Genomic DNA, 19,841 nt, shown 5'->3' with positions numbered 1-19,841 from the left:
GTCATACAAAGTGAAGTAAGTCAGAAAGAGAAAAACAAATACCCTATGCTAACACATGTATGTGGAACCTAGAAAAATGGTACAGATGGAACCAGTTTGCAGGGCAGAAATAGAGACACAGATGTAGAGAACAAACGTATGGACACCAAGGGGGGAAAGTGGCAGGGTGGTGGTGGTGGTGGTGTGATGAATTGGAAGATTGGGATTGACATATATACACCGATGTGTATAAAATGGATGACTAATAAGAACCTGCTGTATAAATAAATAAATAAAATAAAGTTCAAAATTTAAAAAAAAAAAAGAAAAACAAACAAAAATTATTTATAGTCACACCACTTACATTTCTCTTTGATTAAATAATATGATTTTGTGTGTTTGTACCTAAACTATCTTATATTCATAAGCAAAATTTAGTCTTATGTGAGATATCTTAGTACATATATTCATAAGGATGAGAGTTCTCCCCAAAATAGAACTTGTAAAGTCCATTGGGGTGATTTCTAACCATTAAGATTTCCATAATAAAGTGCTGGAGATATCCAAAATGAAAGATAAGTAGAACTTGGCACGTAAGAAGGGAGGAAAGATATTTACTAATTAAATTCCATCCTGTATTCTTTCTTTGTTCCAAGGTCCTAGGTGCACATCTCCTTATGATTTATAATGACTTGTTCAGTTTGCTTGTAAGTATTCAGGGCTCCTCTGAATGAGGAAATAAGGAGTGCCCTTACCTGAAAATGCCACACTCCTTGGCCTGCCTGCCGCAGATGTGGCTGTCCTCCTGGAACTCCATCTCATGAACACATTAGATCTGGTGTCCCATGACCAGTGGCCAGTGAAAGTGTCCCTTCCTTATAACTGGCTTTCCTGCTTGTTCCTAGTCTCCATGGCTCTGGATTACCCAGGAAGTCCTCGAGGATCTGGTCCTCTTGAGCCACAGAGACATAGACAAGCGGGTTAGAGGGATTGCACTCAAGTCAAGAAAGACTTTCTATTAGCTGGGTGGTCTGGCACAAGAGATCTCATTGTTCACAAGGGTATGTGGAATGGAGGCACCAGCATCACCAGCAGACAGGTATATTAGCAGTCACACCTGTGTTTTCACTGGCTTCCTGTCCAATCACTACTCTTTGTTCACAACAGTCTTTGTGTACATATGGTTACTCTGAGCTCACTCTCTTCCAGATAACCCAAGATCTCTGCACACAAGTGTATTGTGATGACATTCATGACCAACTCATAGCTAGTGCCCTCCAAAGACCTCTGTTAATATCCATGCTTTACTTGTAAGAAGGGTCACTTCCATCAACACAGATAAATTTATTAATTAGATTTTATTGGAAGGTATAGACATTCACTGGCAGAATAAGAGACACAGACTAGACATACTTCAATTAAATAGGAAGAAAAACCATGGCAGTTCAAGCCCAGAATGACAGGGGCAATATGACAGTGTCATATCAATGAAACAGGCTGAGAACAATGTGTCACAAAGGGTGGATGACTAAAGAAAGATTTCTGGTAAGTAGAATGTCAAAGACAGTGAGTGAGGAGAACCTAAAGACAAACCACTGTCTTTATTCTTCAGCCTGGAGATGAATGAACACAGGAGATAACCACTTCTCCAAAACAATGTGACAAATCTCTAAATCTGCATGATTCATTATTATAAAAATATTTCCTCTAAAAGTTAACTATGTATTTTTAAGTTCATACCAAAATTCTCCAATAAAGGTACATAGGCTTGCAATACCTATGGGAATACTGTCACTAACAAATATGGGGAAATTGCTACTAATACTGGTACCAACAAACTATTAATTTGTATATTTATAGAGCTAACATTTTCAAAAAATAAAAAGAATTTGTGTTAGCTTAGAATGGTTTAAGAATACTGTGGTAAATAAAATTAGGAAGACAGATAAAGGAAAATAAGTTACAGGAGATACCCAGGTGTCAGCAGGGGTAAACTCCATGTCCAAAATACACTGATGCAAACAGCTGAAACATGATTCGTTACATAATCTACAATGCACTTGAGAAAAATATAGCAGGTTTTCAGGAAAAGTACAAGTATTACTTAGGTAAACCATAGATGCGTGTGTGTGTGTGTGTGTGTGTGTGTGTGTGTGTGTGTGCGTGTGTGTGTGTGCATGTGCGGAGAAAGAGAGAGAGACAGAGAGATTGAAAGACACACGCCACACACACACAAAGACAGAGAGAAAGAGACAGGGACAGAAACAGAACTAGAAACAGAGACAGAACACTTTTCACATGGCGTCAAATTATTGTGTGTTCTTCTGGACATCTCCAACACGTCCCTAAAGTAATAAGAATGATAAATTTTCAGGCAAATATTATCCTTAAATCATGTCTGTTGAATATTCCCCATTTGTCAAATCTATTATCGAATTTGCCCCTTAGCACTCACCCCCAAGGTCTCCAGAGGCTGGACACTACAACGAGGCTCCCTAGCCCAAGAGAGACTTCTGGAGGAACTCAAAGCTTTAGAGAGAGTTCAGGGTGTTTATTCCCAGGACCCACTCCCTATTAGGGCCCGGTTTGGCAATGACTTAATTGTTCTACCTGTGGACAGGTCCTGTTGGTCCATTCTGTTCTTCAGCTACAAGCCTCTTCAGGCTTCCTAAGTGAGTCTGCCCCTTGCTCCTTCAGTCCTGGGGCAGTAAAGGCTTTCTGCTATTGCAGACTCTGTGTTGCTTTCCTGTCCCTTGTGAGTTTCCTTTTAATCCCGTGCATATCTTTGTTAATAGTCCCTTAATTAACTGCACTTCAATTACCCCTCTTGAGTGTTTTTAATATCCAGGACCCTGACCAGTAAATTATGGAAAATGTTATGCTCTTTTAGATCTCAAATGTCTATCTAACTAGGGAGGGCACAATAGTTTTCTAGCAAATTTCCATATGGCTAAAGTACTAAGTGTTAAATATTATAGATATTGATAATCCTAAAACAAAATCAAGGAAAAGTATGAGTTTAATTTCCATTTGATGTGCAGATAAATGCAGCATTCTTTGATTTGCACCATGGATAGCTCTATTTTGTTCATGTCGGTGTGTTTGTAGGCCCATCAAAGTAATACCGGTGCTCAGAGAGGTTAAATGCAGATGATAGGAAATTGGACTAAAGCTTTCACCAGGAACAAATGAGTAAGGAAACATAAAAACTGAATATTCCTGGGGAATATTGAAAAAAAATTCTGAAGTAAATTTTGGTCTTGAGTTTTCCAACTAAAGGAGTAAATCATACACTTCGGTGCACCAGAAGTGCCAAAAGTGCCAATTGTGGTTTCACATGCCACAACTGGCACTTAAATAACTACGAGGCAGAAAAAGAAACATGTTACATACATTGTGCAGATAAGGTATTACATGACTCTCCCAAATGTAGACCAAGTTCATTGATAAACCAACATACCTGAATTACAGTTAAGAACTTTTTCTTCACAGGATTCTTCCTCATTCTTAGAGGGATCTAGAATACCATTCTATGTACTGGATTTCCAACATCTAAAGATATGTGATATCTTTTCGCAATGGGTGACTAATTTGATCACATTGTACCTCAAATATTAAACAGATATATGCTTAACTAATACTCTAATAATGACAATTGATTCTGTCTTTACAAAGCTTTGTATTTGATGACACTGCTATGTCCTAGCTGGTGAACTCATTAGAAAGACTCTTAGGTAACAGCATCAAGGTCAGGAATCGCTACCTTCTATTAGAAAGAAACCTGGATATTATAAAATTGACTTCCATTTGAAAGATTTTAAAAACTGATAAAAATGAGAAATTATTATTTTAAGATTAAGGTATTCAGGTTTAGAGAGAGGTACAGTGACTTATCCAGGGTCACACAATAAAGTGGTAGTAGAGATGTGACTCAAACGCTCCAGGTTAGTGTTCTTTATTGTTAATTCAGAGCACTGAACAAACCAGAGAAAAAGATAAGCCTTAAGGATCACATAAAATATTAATAATTTTCATAATTGCTTCATTTGTGTCCAAATCTTTCATGGCTGGTAAACCAAGCTCAGAAGTAGAAGTTTCGTCTGATTTAGTCAACTGTACTGTATTCTATAAGTCAATTTTAATGACCCTGTAAGATCTTTCATCACAACCTAGATGAAATGCTCTATAACTTGAAACAGGCTTTACTTCACTTTCTACCTCTACTACCAACTAATCTTTAGCATAGTTTTTCTTTGGGCCCCATCTTTTCCACCAATAATAGGAACAGTTTATATTAGATAATAATGGGGGTCTTTCCAGTGTAAGCATTCCATATATTTTTAATAATTTTTCAAGTAGGAAAAATTTCTACATGCTAAAGGCTGCACTATCTGTGAAAATCCCAAATATGATGAAATTTTCCCAAATATGTCAATGGAACACTGAATGGAATTTCTACTTGAATCATTCACCCTGTGATTATTTTTGATGTCATCAAAACAAACTCTAAGCTTAGCCTTATACCATTCAATACAGTATAAAACTATTTTCCTAAATCAGCTGCCTATTCCATCTCCAGGACTGCTGTAAATTTTCACAGGATTAAAATATTTGAAAGAATCACCTTTGAAGTCTGAGACCACTCTGGATTTCACAATCCACGTGGTCATTTGATTAGCTGTTCAAATATTGGAAATTTTGCTAATATTAAAATTATGTTTTTGACCCATAAAATGTGTTTCTTTTCTCCCCACTCAGACTTAAATAAGCAGGATTCTTATGTAGGATATTTCAAAACAAAATCTCATTAAATTTCTCTGCGTGGAAAACAAAGCTAGGGAATCATTGGCAAGTTACAGGGAAAAGGTTGGAAAATTACACACATTTTAGGAAGATTATACTCTTTGAAAGAGGACCATTTAAAAACATTGAGTGACTATTTTCAGGAAGAAAATTCAATGGAAAATTATCCTTTGTTCCCATCTCTCTGTCACATCTCCTGCCAAAGAGCTAATTCTTGGTATCAGTATATTTAGTCATTTTGTGGTGCTGGTAATGACCTCAAAACTCTAAATGCTTCCTGGGAACAACAAGAGATCCACAATGAGTTCATTCCTGCACTAATGGACGCAACCTCAGTTTTATTTTCAAGTGAATTTGTTGAGCTGATCACATCTCTCTCTAAATTGCAACAAAATGATAATTGGAGTTAAGAGATCTATCTTCTGGTAAAAGAGAAATTGAAATTACATACCTTGATTTAAAGTTATCAGGTGGCATGAGTTCCAAAGTATGAGTTGGTCCATATAGGTTTACAACATATAATTTGATTGTTGGGTTCACTTGACCTGCCTTTGAGAAAATCAAAGTTGCAATGCAAATACATTATTAGAATATATTGAGAAAGAAAGAAAATGCATTTTTAAATAGATCTTTATTGGAGAATAATTGCTTCACAATACTGTGTTAGTTTCTGTTGTACAACAAAGTGAATCAGCCATATGCATACATATATCCCCCATCCCCTCCCTCTTGCATCAACCTCTTATCCCACCCCTCTAGGTCATGGCAAAGCACCGAGCTGATCTCCCTGTGCTATGCTGCTGCTTCCCACTAGCTAGCTATTTTACATTTGGTAGTGTATATATGTCGATGCTACTCTCACTTTGCCCCAGCTTCCCTCCCCCACCCCTGACACCATGTCCTCAAGTCCATTCTCTGTCTACGTCTTTATTCCTGCCCTGCCACTGGTTCATCAGTACCAACTTTTTTTTTTTTTTACGTTCCATACATATGAGTAAGTCAGAAAGAGAAAAGAAAATGCGCTTTGATTCTTCTACAATTTTGTGTTAGAATGGGCAAAAAAGTTTAATTTCTCTAAAGTAGAAATGATTTTAAATGCAACAACATGATTGCTTTCCATTGTTTCTGTAGATTGCTGCTTCTCTAGCACTTTAGTCAGACAATTAAAGGTGACAGAACATCATGATGACTTTACTCATTAGGCAATGCTCTGTGTTCTTCCCCTAGAATGACGCCAGAAGGGCTGGCTTTACAAAACAACTAGTAGATAAAGCAGCTGCTCACACTATAGGATATGAAAAGCAAAGGGAAGAAAGCTTGGCTAATTAAAAAAAAAAAAGAAGAAAAAGAAAACCTACCCTATCCCAGTGCCACATGTTTAAAATTCCACAATACCTAATTTCTTCCATGCATTAATCATCATAGGTTTTCTTTTAAATTATAATGAATACTAAATGAGGTATAAACGTCCCTTGGGATGTGGACCATGGAGCAGAATGCCCTCACTATGTACCTGGCATGAAGACTAGAAAGGCAGTGGTAAGAAAATGTAATTTGAGTTTATTAAATCGAAATTTATGAAATAATAACTAGTCTGTATAGTAGTTCGTATGTTTCTGGCTCCTACTATGTGTTAAAGCAGCACATGAATTATCGTATTCTATGTTCCTACTACAGTCCTAAGACTTATTTATAACCATTTTCCAGATGAAAATGGAGAAGCTTAGCAAATTGTGCAGGGTGAAACATCCAATAACTGAGGGAGCTAGTATTTAACCCCAGGATGCTCTTAACTGCTCTAGATTTGCTTCCATTCATTCCTAGGCCTTCAAAGTTTTTCTAAATACACTGTGAACTCTTAGCGAGAAGAATGGGAACTTATGCCAATATATCTCAAGCATGTAGGATGAATGAATGAAAGAATGTTTATGTGAATAAATAATTAACAGAATCAATTGGCTACGTGTGGCTCAATGTGTTTCTAAACAATACACCAGTATCATTGTGGTGTAGCTGCTTTGTGAAGAGAAGACCATGTGAGATATACAGAGAAGGACAAGGAAATTAAAAGCGAGTTGAATTAAAAGACCTGACAAAAATCTAAAGGGAATGATAAAAGTGATTTAAAGATACCAAAGAAAGATTCAGGGCTTCCCTGGTGGCGCAGTGGTTGAGAGTCCGCCTGACGATGCAAGGGACACGGGTTCGTGCCCCAGTCCGGGAAGATCCCACATGCCGCGGAGCGGCTGGGCCAGTGAGCCATGGCCGCTGAGCCTGTGCTCCGCAACGGGAGAGGCCACAACAGTGAGAGGCACGCGTACCGCAAAAAAAAAAAAAAAAGAAAAAGAAAGATTCATGTTCAAGGAATTGGTACTGACAAAACCCAGAGTTAAATCAGGAGAGAAGCAACATAATGCATTCCACCAATAACCAGTAATAGCTCCTCAAGAATGTTTTGTTAAGTTATTAAAAATAACGAACATGGAGGGGAGGAGGAGGGATGAATAGACGAAGTAACAGGATTTGTAGAGCAGTGAAAAATACTCTGTATTTTTCATTACACATATGTCCAAAACCATAATGCATAACAACAAGATGGAACTGTAATGTAAACTCTGTACTTTGGGTGATTATGATGTGTCAATGGAGCTTCGTCAATTATATCAAACACACAACTCTGATGGGGGATGCTAAGTGGGAGCTGGGGGTATATGGCACAAATATCTTCCGTCCTCTCAAGTTTGCTATGAATCTTAAACTGCTCTTAAAAAATAAAGTCTTCATTAAAAAAATGACTAGCACGTCTGTGGGAGCATATCACACACATCAGAAGTTTGATCCAAAGAAAGGGGTCCAGAAAGGCTTTCATTTTAGAAATGCAGTGACTATAAAGAGAGATTATGAAAATGGTTCATATGATAAAGGGCTTCCTGGAAGATAAGCTATGAGCCTGCCTCACAGAGAAGGCTCAGGCGTCAAATTTTGTAAAGCTTTTTATTGCTCTAAAACCCTCCAGTGCTTGGGTTCATCTGTCTTGGGCAATTTAGCCTTCTACCTCATTTAGGAGGTCCCTTTCACATCACTTTTGTTTTAATTCCATTGCCATGTTTCTCCCTGAAAGTATTGGTCTTTCTCTGTATTTTTTGAGTCTAACCATTTCTCTAGCTTGATCAGGTATGTTAAAATTTAGAGCTGGGGCAGAGTATTTAGCAGGTCATTCAAAGTTCTTTTTTTAAACCAGCAGCATCAATTAGAACCATAGAAACACAAATTCATGGGCCCCAAACGGACGGACCTATATTCAGACCCAGAATCAGAATCTTTGGGTGTGGACCTAAAAATCTGTGTTGTAAGAGGATTTCCAGATGATTCTAATTAATATGCAAATGTTGCTAAGACACTGATATATGTGCATATATCTATATATAGATATATACTACTGCTCAGCAGTTATTAAAGGTGAACTTGCATGAAAATCATCCAGAGGGCCTGGAAAGCTAATTAAACCACTGACCGCTGAAGCCTACCTCCAGCATCTTTAATGTCTAGATGGGACATGAGAATTCACATTTCTAATAATTTCCCAGATGAGGCTGACATTGCTGGTAAAAGGGCAACATTTTGAGAACTGGTTCAGTTTAATCTACGAATCAGAGAAATCTGGGTTCAAGTTTGACTGTTATTTATTGGATATGGACCATGGACAGGATGTTAAATATCCTCAAGTATTATTTTATTTGATTCTCAAAAATGAGACATTTCTCTGAGAATACGTCACAGTCAGAAGTTTTGAGCCAAAGTAGATTTCCTTTCAGTGGAAAAAACCATCTCATACTTTTGTTATATGGACTAACAAAATGATGATTTTCAAAAGTGCCAAAAAATAGTATATACTTAATTACATAATTAATTAACTCATGAATTAAAAATAATGGTCAGACACTGATTTTTCTAGTGAGTGAAAAACTGTGTTCATATTTTTTATCTTTCAAAAAACTGATTAAAGAAAAAGAGAAATTAAATTAAATTCGATCAATTTTTATGAATTCTTATCAGTGATGTCTTATTTCATGACATACTTTGTCAAAGATATACACAGTTATTACCACATATTAAGGCAGTTTTTTTCAGGTCTTATAGGACTATCCAGGATCACTGGTATCCCAATTAGCTTTCACATGAAAACAAATTAAAGGTTGTGTACACACCATGAGTCTAAAAGCCCATGATTGAAGTACAAGATAAAGTTAGAAAGCCATTACTATAATAAAGCATTTATGAAAAATGCCAACTAATTTATTATATGAATTTAAAATACTTTCAGATTCAAATAATAGGAAAGTTTGGAGCCATCATTAAACAAGAGGATCATTGATAAATGAAAACATAACCACTTAACATCCGTTTGGTTCAAAGGCAATGCAAGTTTGTTATCTCCCTCTGAATTTGTATGAAATTACTGGAACTGAAAGAAAGTAAAGAAATGAAAACATCTAAAAAAAAGAGTTGTGTATACCTATGGTCAGTTTTAGACAAAAAACCAAACATTAAGCTCTTTCCAAAATTCAGCTCTCTAGCATTCTATAATCTCAATTTGATTTCTTTCCTTGGAGTTTTGAAATTAAGTGCACATTGCAAGTTCATTTGTACCCTTTAATATTTGAATTGTTTCAATAGTTTGCAAATTAGAGGAGTTCATCTATTCTCTTTTTAACAGTCTAATTTGCTACAAAGACTGCAAACCCATAGAATCCTTCCTCTATGATTCTGAAACACAAGCCTCAATAATACTTAACCTTATTTTACTGGCAACCAAACTGTCATTAAATGAGATAATGTTTTAATTAAGAAGATTAACCTGAGTTGCTGAGATAGAACTGTGCATATTTTTTGTGCTGAATTGCTAATGATAGGGTATTTATAAATTCTGAATTATGCTGAATTAAGCAAAATACAAATATATTTGTTTAGTGTAAGTATTTCGTTAGTAAACCTGACCACATTGGGTATTTGCTGCACTCGTTTTAATCTAGTTTAATTTGAAGCACAATTTAGTGTGAACTCTATGCATTACTTCGATGTCTAAAGCACCACTTTTTGGAAGTTTATTGCATAAGTAAGAACAAATCAAAACAACACATTTGTTAGTGGAAAAACTAACAAACATTTTTTTTAAACCAGAGTAGAAAATAATGAGACTGAAAATTCAAGTAATAGACCGAAAATTATTCTGAAATTTATTCTGAGAACAAGGATGAAAACCCAGACCTAGTTTCTTTGAGTCCTGTTGTCTTAAGCACCTGGGCAGATATTTCTACTGACAGCCACGTGAGGACTTGGGATTCTTTCTCTTTGGCCACTATAATATTTGTCTTTATTTTTAATACTCCTCAATGGTAGTCATTAATATACACTCAGGACCTTCATTATGTATTACATACATCATTTATTAAATATACAGGCTAAGAATTTTACTCATACAGAGCTGAGTCATTTGCAGTTAATGGAGCAAAGAGAGCTCCACATCTATTCGTTAACCTGACAAGGAGATATTTTGATTCTAGCTACATCTTCTGAGATACAAGTTAACCTACGGTAGTTTTAGACAGAAAGAGAGGGAGAGACAGAATCAATAAACTTGAGTTATTTCTCTGTTCTCTAAATAACTATGACTTTTATAAAAGGACTTAGCCTTTTAGAAGCTTAGTTGGCCCAATTGTAAAACAGAGGCACTTGTGAAGACGGCCGAATGAAGAAAAAATGTGAAAAGTCTCCCTGAAAATATGTAGCATGTTATTAGCACACAGGATTTACCCATTTAGTAAACAAACATTATTATTATTTTATGCCTAGCTTTACTATTAAGAAATATTAATTAATTAAATAATAACTTATTAAATAAAAACAAATTGTCTAGGTTTGTCAACCCAGTATCTTCTGACTTACTGATGACTTATTTAGATTTTCTCAGATGTTTCTGTATGTCCATTTGTTTGCCTTAGTCTTGATAAAATTATAAGGCCTAGGAGTGTCCAAGTTCAAGCACCAAGAGTCCGTAACTGAGAAGGCAACTCGAAGATGCAGCTATTACATATGGCTCTTCCGTGTGAATCCTAAAATCCCCACTCCTCTTGGAAAATGAATTACAGAAAGTGGTCCCTTCCCTGGGGTTGATTTTATTCCGTTTGTGCAATGCACACACTGAACAGCTCTGAGTGACTGTCTTGCCCATTGACATGTGCTTTTCACAGTATGGACCCATTCTTCATTTTGTATTTACATTGTCAGGTGAACTTTCATTATTATAAGTAAATCAAATGGGGTGAGAATATATTTCAAAAATCTTTTAATTTTTTCTCTGGAAAAAATAACTGGTACAGGTATGTTGTACCCGCACAAACTGTCATACATAAAACATGGCTAAATCTACAACTGGAGAAGACATAAGTACTTTTCTTGGAGTACCATACAAATGTCTTGGGAATATAATTATTCTTTTGTTAGGTCAAATTGCCATTTTTTTCCTGAAGAGCACTGAGTATACGTGCTTTCAGATCTATGTCCAGAGAAGACCCTAAAAATAATATTTCAAAATCATGGAATCTTATTCCTCTCAAACCTGCTGTCTTCCGTAGCTGTCAATCAGTCACTCTGTTACTACAACCTATTGGAAGGAAGATAGGATGGGGAGAAAGATAGCACAGAATCTCCCTGAGGAAACAGGCTTCGCAGCCCTGACTCTCCATATTCACTACTTTCCTTCCTCCTGTCCCCATCTTGGATAACTTGAGTCTTGTAGATGATTGGAAAATGAGGAAAGTCATTCCCCCCAACCATGCCTTCATTGCAGGAGTAGAAAAATACACGTGATGGATAATTTTTCCAGTACTCTGCCCAGTTAAGGTACTGCACAAACTTAAAGGTATAAAACCTATTGTACTTTGGAAACACAAGGTACAACTCACTAAAGAAATGGCTTAATAAAGACTTCTAAATGAAATCAGCAGCCTTCTCTTACCTCATTAAGAGCTAAAATGTATAAACTTGAATTTTAAAAGTTTTCTATAAGACATCCTTACATGATTAATGCTTGCGGGGGGGCTCACTTTTTTTTGTTTTGTAAACATGGGGAAAATAAACTTTAAAGCAAGAGACCTTAAATAATTAACGATGACGAATAAGAGAAAAACCAATACACTCCAGATGGTTCCACAGCCTGCTTTCAGAGGCCTCACTCAACACTTAAAAATAGTTTTGCTATCTGGGCAGGGTTTCCATATTCGCTTCACTCAATAAAACAATTCCATCTATTCCAGCTAGGCCTGGCTATGGTTCTACCCCAGCATTTGATAAAGTATGTTCTGCCAAAATAATACTGGTGCTAATATTAATACTGATAAATTCTCTATGGTTAGTCTATTCTTTATTGGTGATTCTTTATGTTCAGTCTTTATTTATTTATTTATTTTTTTTGCGGTACGCGGGCCTCTCACCGCCGCGGCCTCTCCCTTTGTGGAGCACAGGCTCCGGACGCGCAGGCTCAGCGGCCACGGCTCACGGGCCCAGCCGCTCCGCGGCATGTGGGATCTTCCCGGACCGGGGCACGAACCCGTGTCCCCTGCATCGGCAGGCGGACTCAACCACTGCGCCACCAGGGAAGCCCTAGTCTATTTTTTATTGAGATTATTTATGCTTAGTCTATTCCTTACTAGGGATTCTTTATGCTCAGTCTACGTTTTTAGGAGATTTATAATACACATTAGCAAGCAGTATATTAAGTGCTCTAAGAAATCATCTGGAAAAAAGCTAGATTTTTTTTTTTTTAAACTGAGAATTCCCAACTTATTTGACTGTGACACTTTTTGCTCCTGTATAATAGCTATTAACAACTCACAGAATATACCTTGGAGAAACTTTTGCCCTGGGATCAATGCTGCTTCTTATGTTTTCTCACCCTCTTTTCAACTAGGAAGGTGAGGGATAAAGAATGAGAGCATCAAAGTGAAAGAAATACAGCAAAAGTTCCTGCACCCTTGAATCATCTTTAGCTGTTCATACACAAGCACTGCGCACAGACCGCTGCATGCTCTCAGAATGATGACTCTGTCGACCGGTAAGGGGGCTTGTTTTATTCTCCAAAGACAACTTGTTCATGAACTGAGAATACTATCAATCAAGTCACGGGCACACAGAGAGGGGGGACAAACAGGGCTTCCACTTCACTTACCTTAGGGTATGGATACTTCTTTCCTTTGGGATACAAAGCTCCAGTAAACCGGGGGATAACCATGTTAGGCACCAAGGAATCATTTATCATCAGGAAGGCAAGCCTTTCTCCATCTGGTGACCACCAGTGGGCGATGTGAGAATGCAGAAGTTCCTCTAGAATAAACGAGTGTTATTTGAAAACAACTGTAGATGTGGGTTCAGTGACCCACAAACATCTGTCCTTGAAATCTTCATTGGACATAAATCTTTTCTATACAGTGTGGTGGATTTTATCAACTTCATGAAGAATTCTGTATTTCTGAGCTACCCTTTTGATCCCAAGAAAAGGAGATGCAAAGAAAGGAAAGAATAAAGCAGTGAAGTCAGGATTTCATGGATTGTCAACAATGTGAACAGAGGAGATGAAAGCACTATCAGAGTAAAAAGAATGAGAACAGTAATTGAAGACTGAAACATGGCATAAAACCATATTCGTGTCGTTATTCATTCATATCTGCATTCAGTTCTATTTCCATCCTCTCATCATCAAACAAGTGGAATACCTACTAGATTCGTTAAACTATTCTAAGCTCTAAGAAAATAAAATTTAAAAAAATATACTGGATATCTTTCACGTGACCCCCGATCCACTATCCACTTTTCTACACCTGATTTCTGGCCCAGGAAATTAACCTGTATGAACTATATCAAAAGGGCTCCCATGCTCTCTAGAGCATGGCCACTATGGTACTGTGGCAAGAGATTAGAAGAAGGAGAGTAAAGTCAGAGTATGTATTCCCTTGGCTCTGTCCTGAAATGTCACCTGAGGCTTGCTGAGTGCTTTAAATGATCTCACAACTCCTATCAATGCAGCCTCATCTACACAATTTTCTCCTTTTGTATCTGATCATGGCTCACTTCTATCATCATAGGGGTGCACATTGCCTGGCTGCTACTAGTCTAGATTATAGTTCTGTCATTTATGGATCCCCTATACCTTCACCTCTGTAAATTATCTTTATGTAAATAAATAGTTTTCAAATTATTGAACATGTTAACTCTTTTCCTTTTAAGACCCTAACATAATACCAGCAGTAGACTCAGAAAAGACACCTACACAATTAGATTTTGAGATTAGGTTGGAGACCTTTGATGTAATAATAACTTTTATGGGGGGAATTGGGAGCATAGATAATCCATAGCAAGGGATGGAATCATGAATAATCAATTGTCACTGGTGATGACATAGAATAAAATGCAGCTAGAGAGGAAAAGCGTTTGGAGGACAAGTGATGGTGACACTCAGTTGCTACAAAAACGACAACGACAAAGATTATAAGTGAAGTTCTTATGACAACTCAGAGGGAGTACATAGGAATAAACAGAAATTGAAATCATGCCAACTAAATTAGGAAAACACAAAAGGTCACCATGGCAACTTTGGGGTCCCTATCTTCTGTAGTTGAAGAGCAGATGTGGCTGAGGTCCGAGAGAACATAGAAAGTGTTGCAGAGGTGCAACACAGATTAGGGTCTCAACTTCACTTGTGTTTTAAAGCTAAGACAGCAATATTGGGAGAGAAGTATTGGGAGCCTGACAAATAGGCTAAGGATGCTTGGGTAGATGTGTGCAGCACACTTACTGCTTTCTGGACCAGTCTCATAAATAACACATTTTATAGTGGAATGTCGGCTGAAGATTTTGAACCTCAAAATTTCCACAAGTCTTCTTGCTGACTGAAGCAACCTCTATACAAGGGAGCTAGACCTTCTCTGCATAAAGGCAGAGTGAAAGAGTAATTCCTGTAAATTTTAAGAGGCTGCATCCCTAGGGAAAAGGTTAGAGATGTAGTAGCCTAGGATACACTGGGATATCTATTAAAAAGTGAGGAAATTTGTTGGGATTATATTTATTTAAAAGTAAAGAGGGCCTGTACTCTGGATTTTGAAGAACACCGTAAACTACATTCACATGTGCTGACCTGTTTTCTTCCCAGGTAACCTCTAAAACTGCCAGTTCTGAGAAGAACCTGAGCAGGAGAGGGCTGTGCAGCAGACCAAGGCCATGGTCCAATCTTTCCTACCATCTTCACCCTGTGACCCAGCAGATACGATGGTAATCCAAGTGTCTTTCCCAAACAGAGATGTTGTGTGAAGCTTCCGGCAATCACCGTATGACAATCAGAGCACAGGCATTACAAGCTTTAGGGAAAGGCCATTTTCTCCTGTGCCGATAAATATTCCCCAATTCAAAAGCAGCTCTCTACTGAGCTATGGTAGAAATAATTAGCCTGACCATGGGATACCAAGTGACTATGCAACCCAAACTGTCCATCTTATCTGATTCACTGACCATAAAACTAAACACATACAGCTATATTCCACTATAAGATAGAAGTGGTTTATAAGGAACTGGACTAGAACGTATAAGTGAACTGCCCATCGTACTGCATCCTCTGCTTCATCCTTTCTCCTTCATTTCACGTCTATGCCTCAGGATGCCTATGCCTCTGACATCCTGACATAAGCTGGCAGAGGAGGAGTAAATGTAGACCTGGTTTATGGGCAGGTTTGCGTGATGTACTTGAACACACTGGAACTGGACAGGCTCTGCGCTATAATCTTACCCAGGAGTGGCCTAAAAAGACTATAATAGACATAAATCCTCCCAGTTGGAAGACTTTTAAACAAGATAATTAGCTTTCTGCTTCTTACGGAAGGAGACTTGGCCTGAAGCATAGGTCCATCCAGACTCATGCACAGTAACTAATAAATGGTCACCTGATCAGATATGGAAAAGTAAAATCACAGAATGAGTGACAGGAAGTCTAGGGAAAATAAGTGCATGGACTTGTCAGGAGGGGTAAAAATGTAAAAATGTGAAGATAGTAGTGTCCACCAGGGCACATCCATAGCAGAGGCGGCTCTCAATGACCAGATGGACAGTATGACCACCGAGTGCATGCCAGTTTGTCTCTCGCTGCCAATGATAATGATCATTACTAAACACTTGACATGGCATTATTTCCCAGCTGGCCCAGCTGACTACCTGGCGACAGGTGGATTACATGGTAACTCTTCCATCAAGAAAGGGTAGAATTTTGCCATAACAGAAATAGATACATATTCTAGATATGGACATGTCTTTGCTGCCTGTAGTCCTATCAGCACTGCTATTCGTGGACTTACAGAATAACTTATCCATTACCGCAATAACCCACACTGTGTCACCTCCGAACAGCAAATATTTTACAGCAAAAGGAAGGCAATGGACTCAGAATGGCATTCACTGATTTCTTCATGCTCCCCACTAGCCAGGCTTGATAGAAGAGTAAAATAGTCTGCTCTACCTCGATTTAGGCACTATTTTTTGACAACATCCTTGAAGTTGGGATGTTATCCTCCAGATACTAGTGTCCTGCTTAATGTCCACCAGAGCACATTCATAGCAGAGGAGGTTCTGTGTCCGCCTGCATAACCAGGAAGCACAGATCTAGGAGCTAAGGGGTGGAAGTGTAGTGTTCTCTTTCACTATCACATCGATAATCCACTGGACACAACATTCTGTTTCTTATCCTCATGACAATGGGCTTGGTGGTTGCAGAAGTCCTAATACCTAAGGGAGGATTGCCTCCAAACAAGGAAAATAGTCATAGTTCTGTTCCTCTGAATTAGAAGCTGAAATTTTTCCCTGACCATTTTGGGCTCAGTGTGACTGGAAAAATAAACTGACAGAAAACACAGTCACTGTGCGGGGTCAACGATTAATATCATCTGCCAGGAAGAAAATGTGCCTTTACTATATAAAGAAGGAAAAGGAAGAAGACATTTGGAATTTAGCAAATTCACAAATACCCTTTTGTCTAATTCCATCTCATTTTCCAGTTCCACATTTCTACATGCCAATTTCCATTTCAATGGAAAACTAAAACGGTAGCAACCTAGTTATTAAAAAGAGGAAGCAAAGGAATAAGATTTGGCAGGAATAAAGTTTTGGTTTGATGCACCAGGTAAATGGCCTATCTAGTCAAAATGCTGACTGAAGGTAAATGGAAAAAGGAATGAACAGTTCAGGAAAGGAGCTATGATTACCAATTAAGGCCATATGATAAGTTATTTCCTTTCTTAATGGGGCCATTTCCCCCCAAACCTTATATGGAAAACACAGATACTGGCTGTCAGTTTCAGACAGGTATGTAACTGGACTAACATCACTCTACAATGAAACGGCAGCAGATGACACTCTGTGTGTTCCTCTTCTGGGGCCACAAACTTTTCATTTGAATAATAAGAACATCCCCATGGTGTCTGAGTTTAAAAACTCAAAGTGTGGCCAATATGAAGCCAGGTAAATCAAATAAAGAGAAAAAAATTAGTGCATGGTATTTATTTTGTTGGTTTCCACCCATGGAAATCATGTGGGTTTGGCTGTCTTCTTCAACCAAAACTCACTGCTTCTCATACTGTGAAAACTCCAGGGCTCCCTCCTTCTAGGCCCTAGTAACAGCTGCCCCCCTTCTCTCTTCAGGTATTAACGGCTAAACCATTACTGGCAACAGGTTGTATATTCCTTGTCTTTTACAAGTGGCCTCTTCATAGATAAAGCTGAATACTATTCTGAATGCGCCATTTTTTTTCCAGTAGTGATCCTGACCCTGATTTATTCAAGTAACTTAACATTCAGGTGAGGAGACATGAGTGAGCCACATAACACTGGAGAAAAAACATGCTGCCAATTGAGTGCACGTAAACTCTAAGTCTTGTAAGACCTGTAGGTACAGAGAGATCAGATTGTGTTGCCCAAAATCAACACTCAGGGTTTCTAAGAAGCAGGTTCTATCCTGGGTGCTGAAGTACACGTACACAAGTACTTCCCAAGAATGAGAATGGCCCCAATTTGAGAGCACCATTCAGTAGAAACTGGACATCATCTACCTTTATTTATGTTAGAGTGATTTATGCCTAAAGTTGTTCCTCACAAAAATGATAAAAGAGCAAAGTAGTATATACAAAGAGTTATGTGACTTCCTTCAGGTATATAAAAAAAGCTACCCGAATAGAAAGTAGATAAATAAAAGAATCTTTAATATGCATTTGCTTAAAAGTCCTCTTGAACAAGGCACACATTCTTTAATTGCAACTAGTAGGGACTTTTACTCATGGATTGAAACTTCCTGTAATCAGATTATTTACAAACAATGTACTTTTACACATTGCATTCCATTCCATTTCAATGTAGGCGTGGCTCTTCAATGTCTTTGTTACACTGATTTAGAAAATCTCACGGCAGAGCAGATGGAGTTCTCAACACATGTGGTTTTATATCACAGACACTTAAAAATATGGCCTCAACACAAAGCACTCACAGAAAATTAACTCATATACGACCATTGTGTTCAGATTAACAAGTAATTCCGAAAACTAAGCTGATTTTATCCATTTGTAGTTTATCAACTTAGATAGCATTTCCTGAGGATCTACTGTCAGCCCTGGGTTTTGGTTGATTTTTTTCCCCTTATTGCCTGTATCTTACTGTCAACTTTCTTGACAGAATTGTCTATGTTCATAACCTTCTCACTTCCCATTTACAGCTCCATCCACTGCAGGCTTGCTTCTGGCACCACCACTTGACTGATTTTGTTCTAGTCAAATTCTGGTAGCAAATCAAACAGTAACTTTGGAATCCTTAGCTTGTTTGACCTCCTGAGACTTAGCATTGTTGTTTATCATCCTATCTTCCTCTGGCTTCCATGGCTGCATCTCTAATCTTTTTTTCTTTTATATGTCACAGTTCAGTTTTACTGGGATTTAGTAAGTACTCAGTAAATATTTGTTGAATCAATGAATGGATGAATGTGACTTCCTGTGTCTATGAGAAGGCACAAAAAAAAGTGAATACAGGCATTTTGCATTATTCTCACCAAATAACAAAAAAACAACAATCCCAATTTGTTGATAAGCATATTGTTTATCTTGTAATTTTCTTCTCTCACCTCTTTATTCTTGTCATTCTTAAAGCTCAATGCAAAAACCATTTCTTCTATAAACCACTCTATATTCCCGCAACGCATCAGAATTAATTCTATTTATACATATATTTAATACGATGACATGTAGTTCTATTTATATTTCTATTTACCATGCTTCAAATGGTTCATTGTATAATAGCTGGTTATAGTTTTTCTCTCCATTTAGTTGGAAATACCCAAAACATAGAAACCCATATTCCTCATTGTATTGCTCTCAGATGATGTCTGACAAATATATGTGCTCAGTAACTGTTAGATTGAATTTCAAAGAAGGATTCCTTTAAAATACGAGATTCTAAAATATATTTATAAATCTTTTAGGCATGTCAGTTCCATTATTCAAATAATTGAAAGTGACAGTCATTTTTTGTTTTTATTTAATAGATTCAATACTCCATGGAGATTTTCAAAGTTGTAAACTTGGCAGCTGTGAACTTTACCTTTTTTAAACAAAATATTGATCTGATACTTTGTTTAGTTAAGTTACCACGTTAAATATGCCAATTTATGTGAATAAGATTTGAGGTGCTTTGTGTAAATTATACTTAAAATGTTTCATTTTGAGCACAATGTTTTATTTTTCTTCTGAACTTCACCAACTCTTTTTTTTTTGGGGGGGGGGGCCGCTCTGCGTGATTTGTGGGATCTTAGTTCCCAGACCAGGGATTGAACCCAGGCCCTTGGCAGTGACAGCATGGAGTCCTAACCATTGGACCACCAGAGAATTCCCCATGAACTTCACCAACTCTTTAAAACACATTTTATATATATATATATATATATATATATATATATATATATATACACACATACATATATATAT

At 37.5% G+C, this 19,841-nt stretch overlaps 1 protein-coding gene across 5 annotated transcripts in view; it reads right to left on the bottom strand.

The window, feature by feature from the left end:
- DPP10 (dipeptidyl peptidase like 10) overlaps nucleotides 1–19,841 on the bottom strand; it is a gene marked incomplete at both ends in the record, with an annotated part of 1,290,793 nt that overhangs the window by 106,412 nt on the left and 1,164,540 nt on the right. For all 5 annotated transcript variants that reach the window (XM_082658735.1, XM_082658736.1, XM_082658734.1 and 2 more), the window contains 2 exons: nucleotides 5,234–5,331; nucleotides 13,010–13,164. In XM_082658735.1, coding sequence (XP_082514861.1) covers nucleotides 5,234–5,331; nucleotides 13,010–13,164 — 253 coding nt within the window. The remainder of the gene's footprint in view (nucleotides 1–5,233; nucleotides 5,332–13,009; nucleotides 13,165–19,841) is intronic.

Source organism: Grampus griseus (genome assembly GCF_964374135.1).
Source record: "Grampus griseus genome assembly, chromosome: 7".
Taxonomy (NCBI): Eukaryota; Metazoa; Chordata; class Mammalia; order Artiodactyla; family Delphinidae; genus Grampus; species Grampus griseus.
Note: the sequence above shows the minus strand (reverse complement) of the source record. Positions and strands in the feature narration are given on the sequence as shown.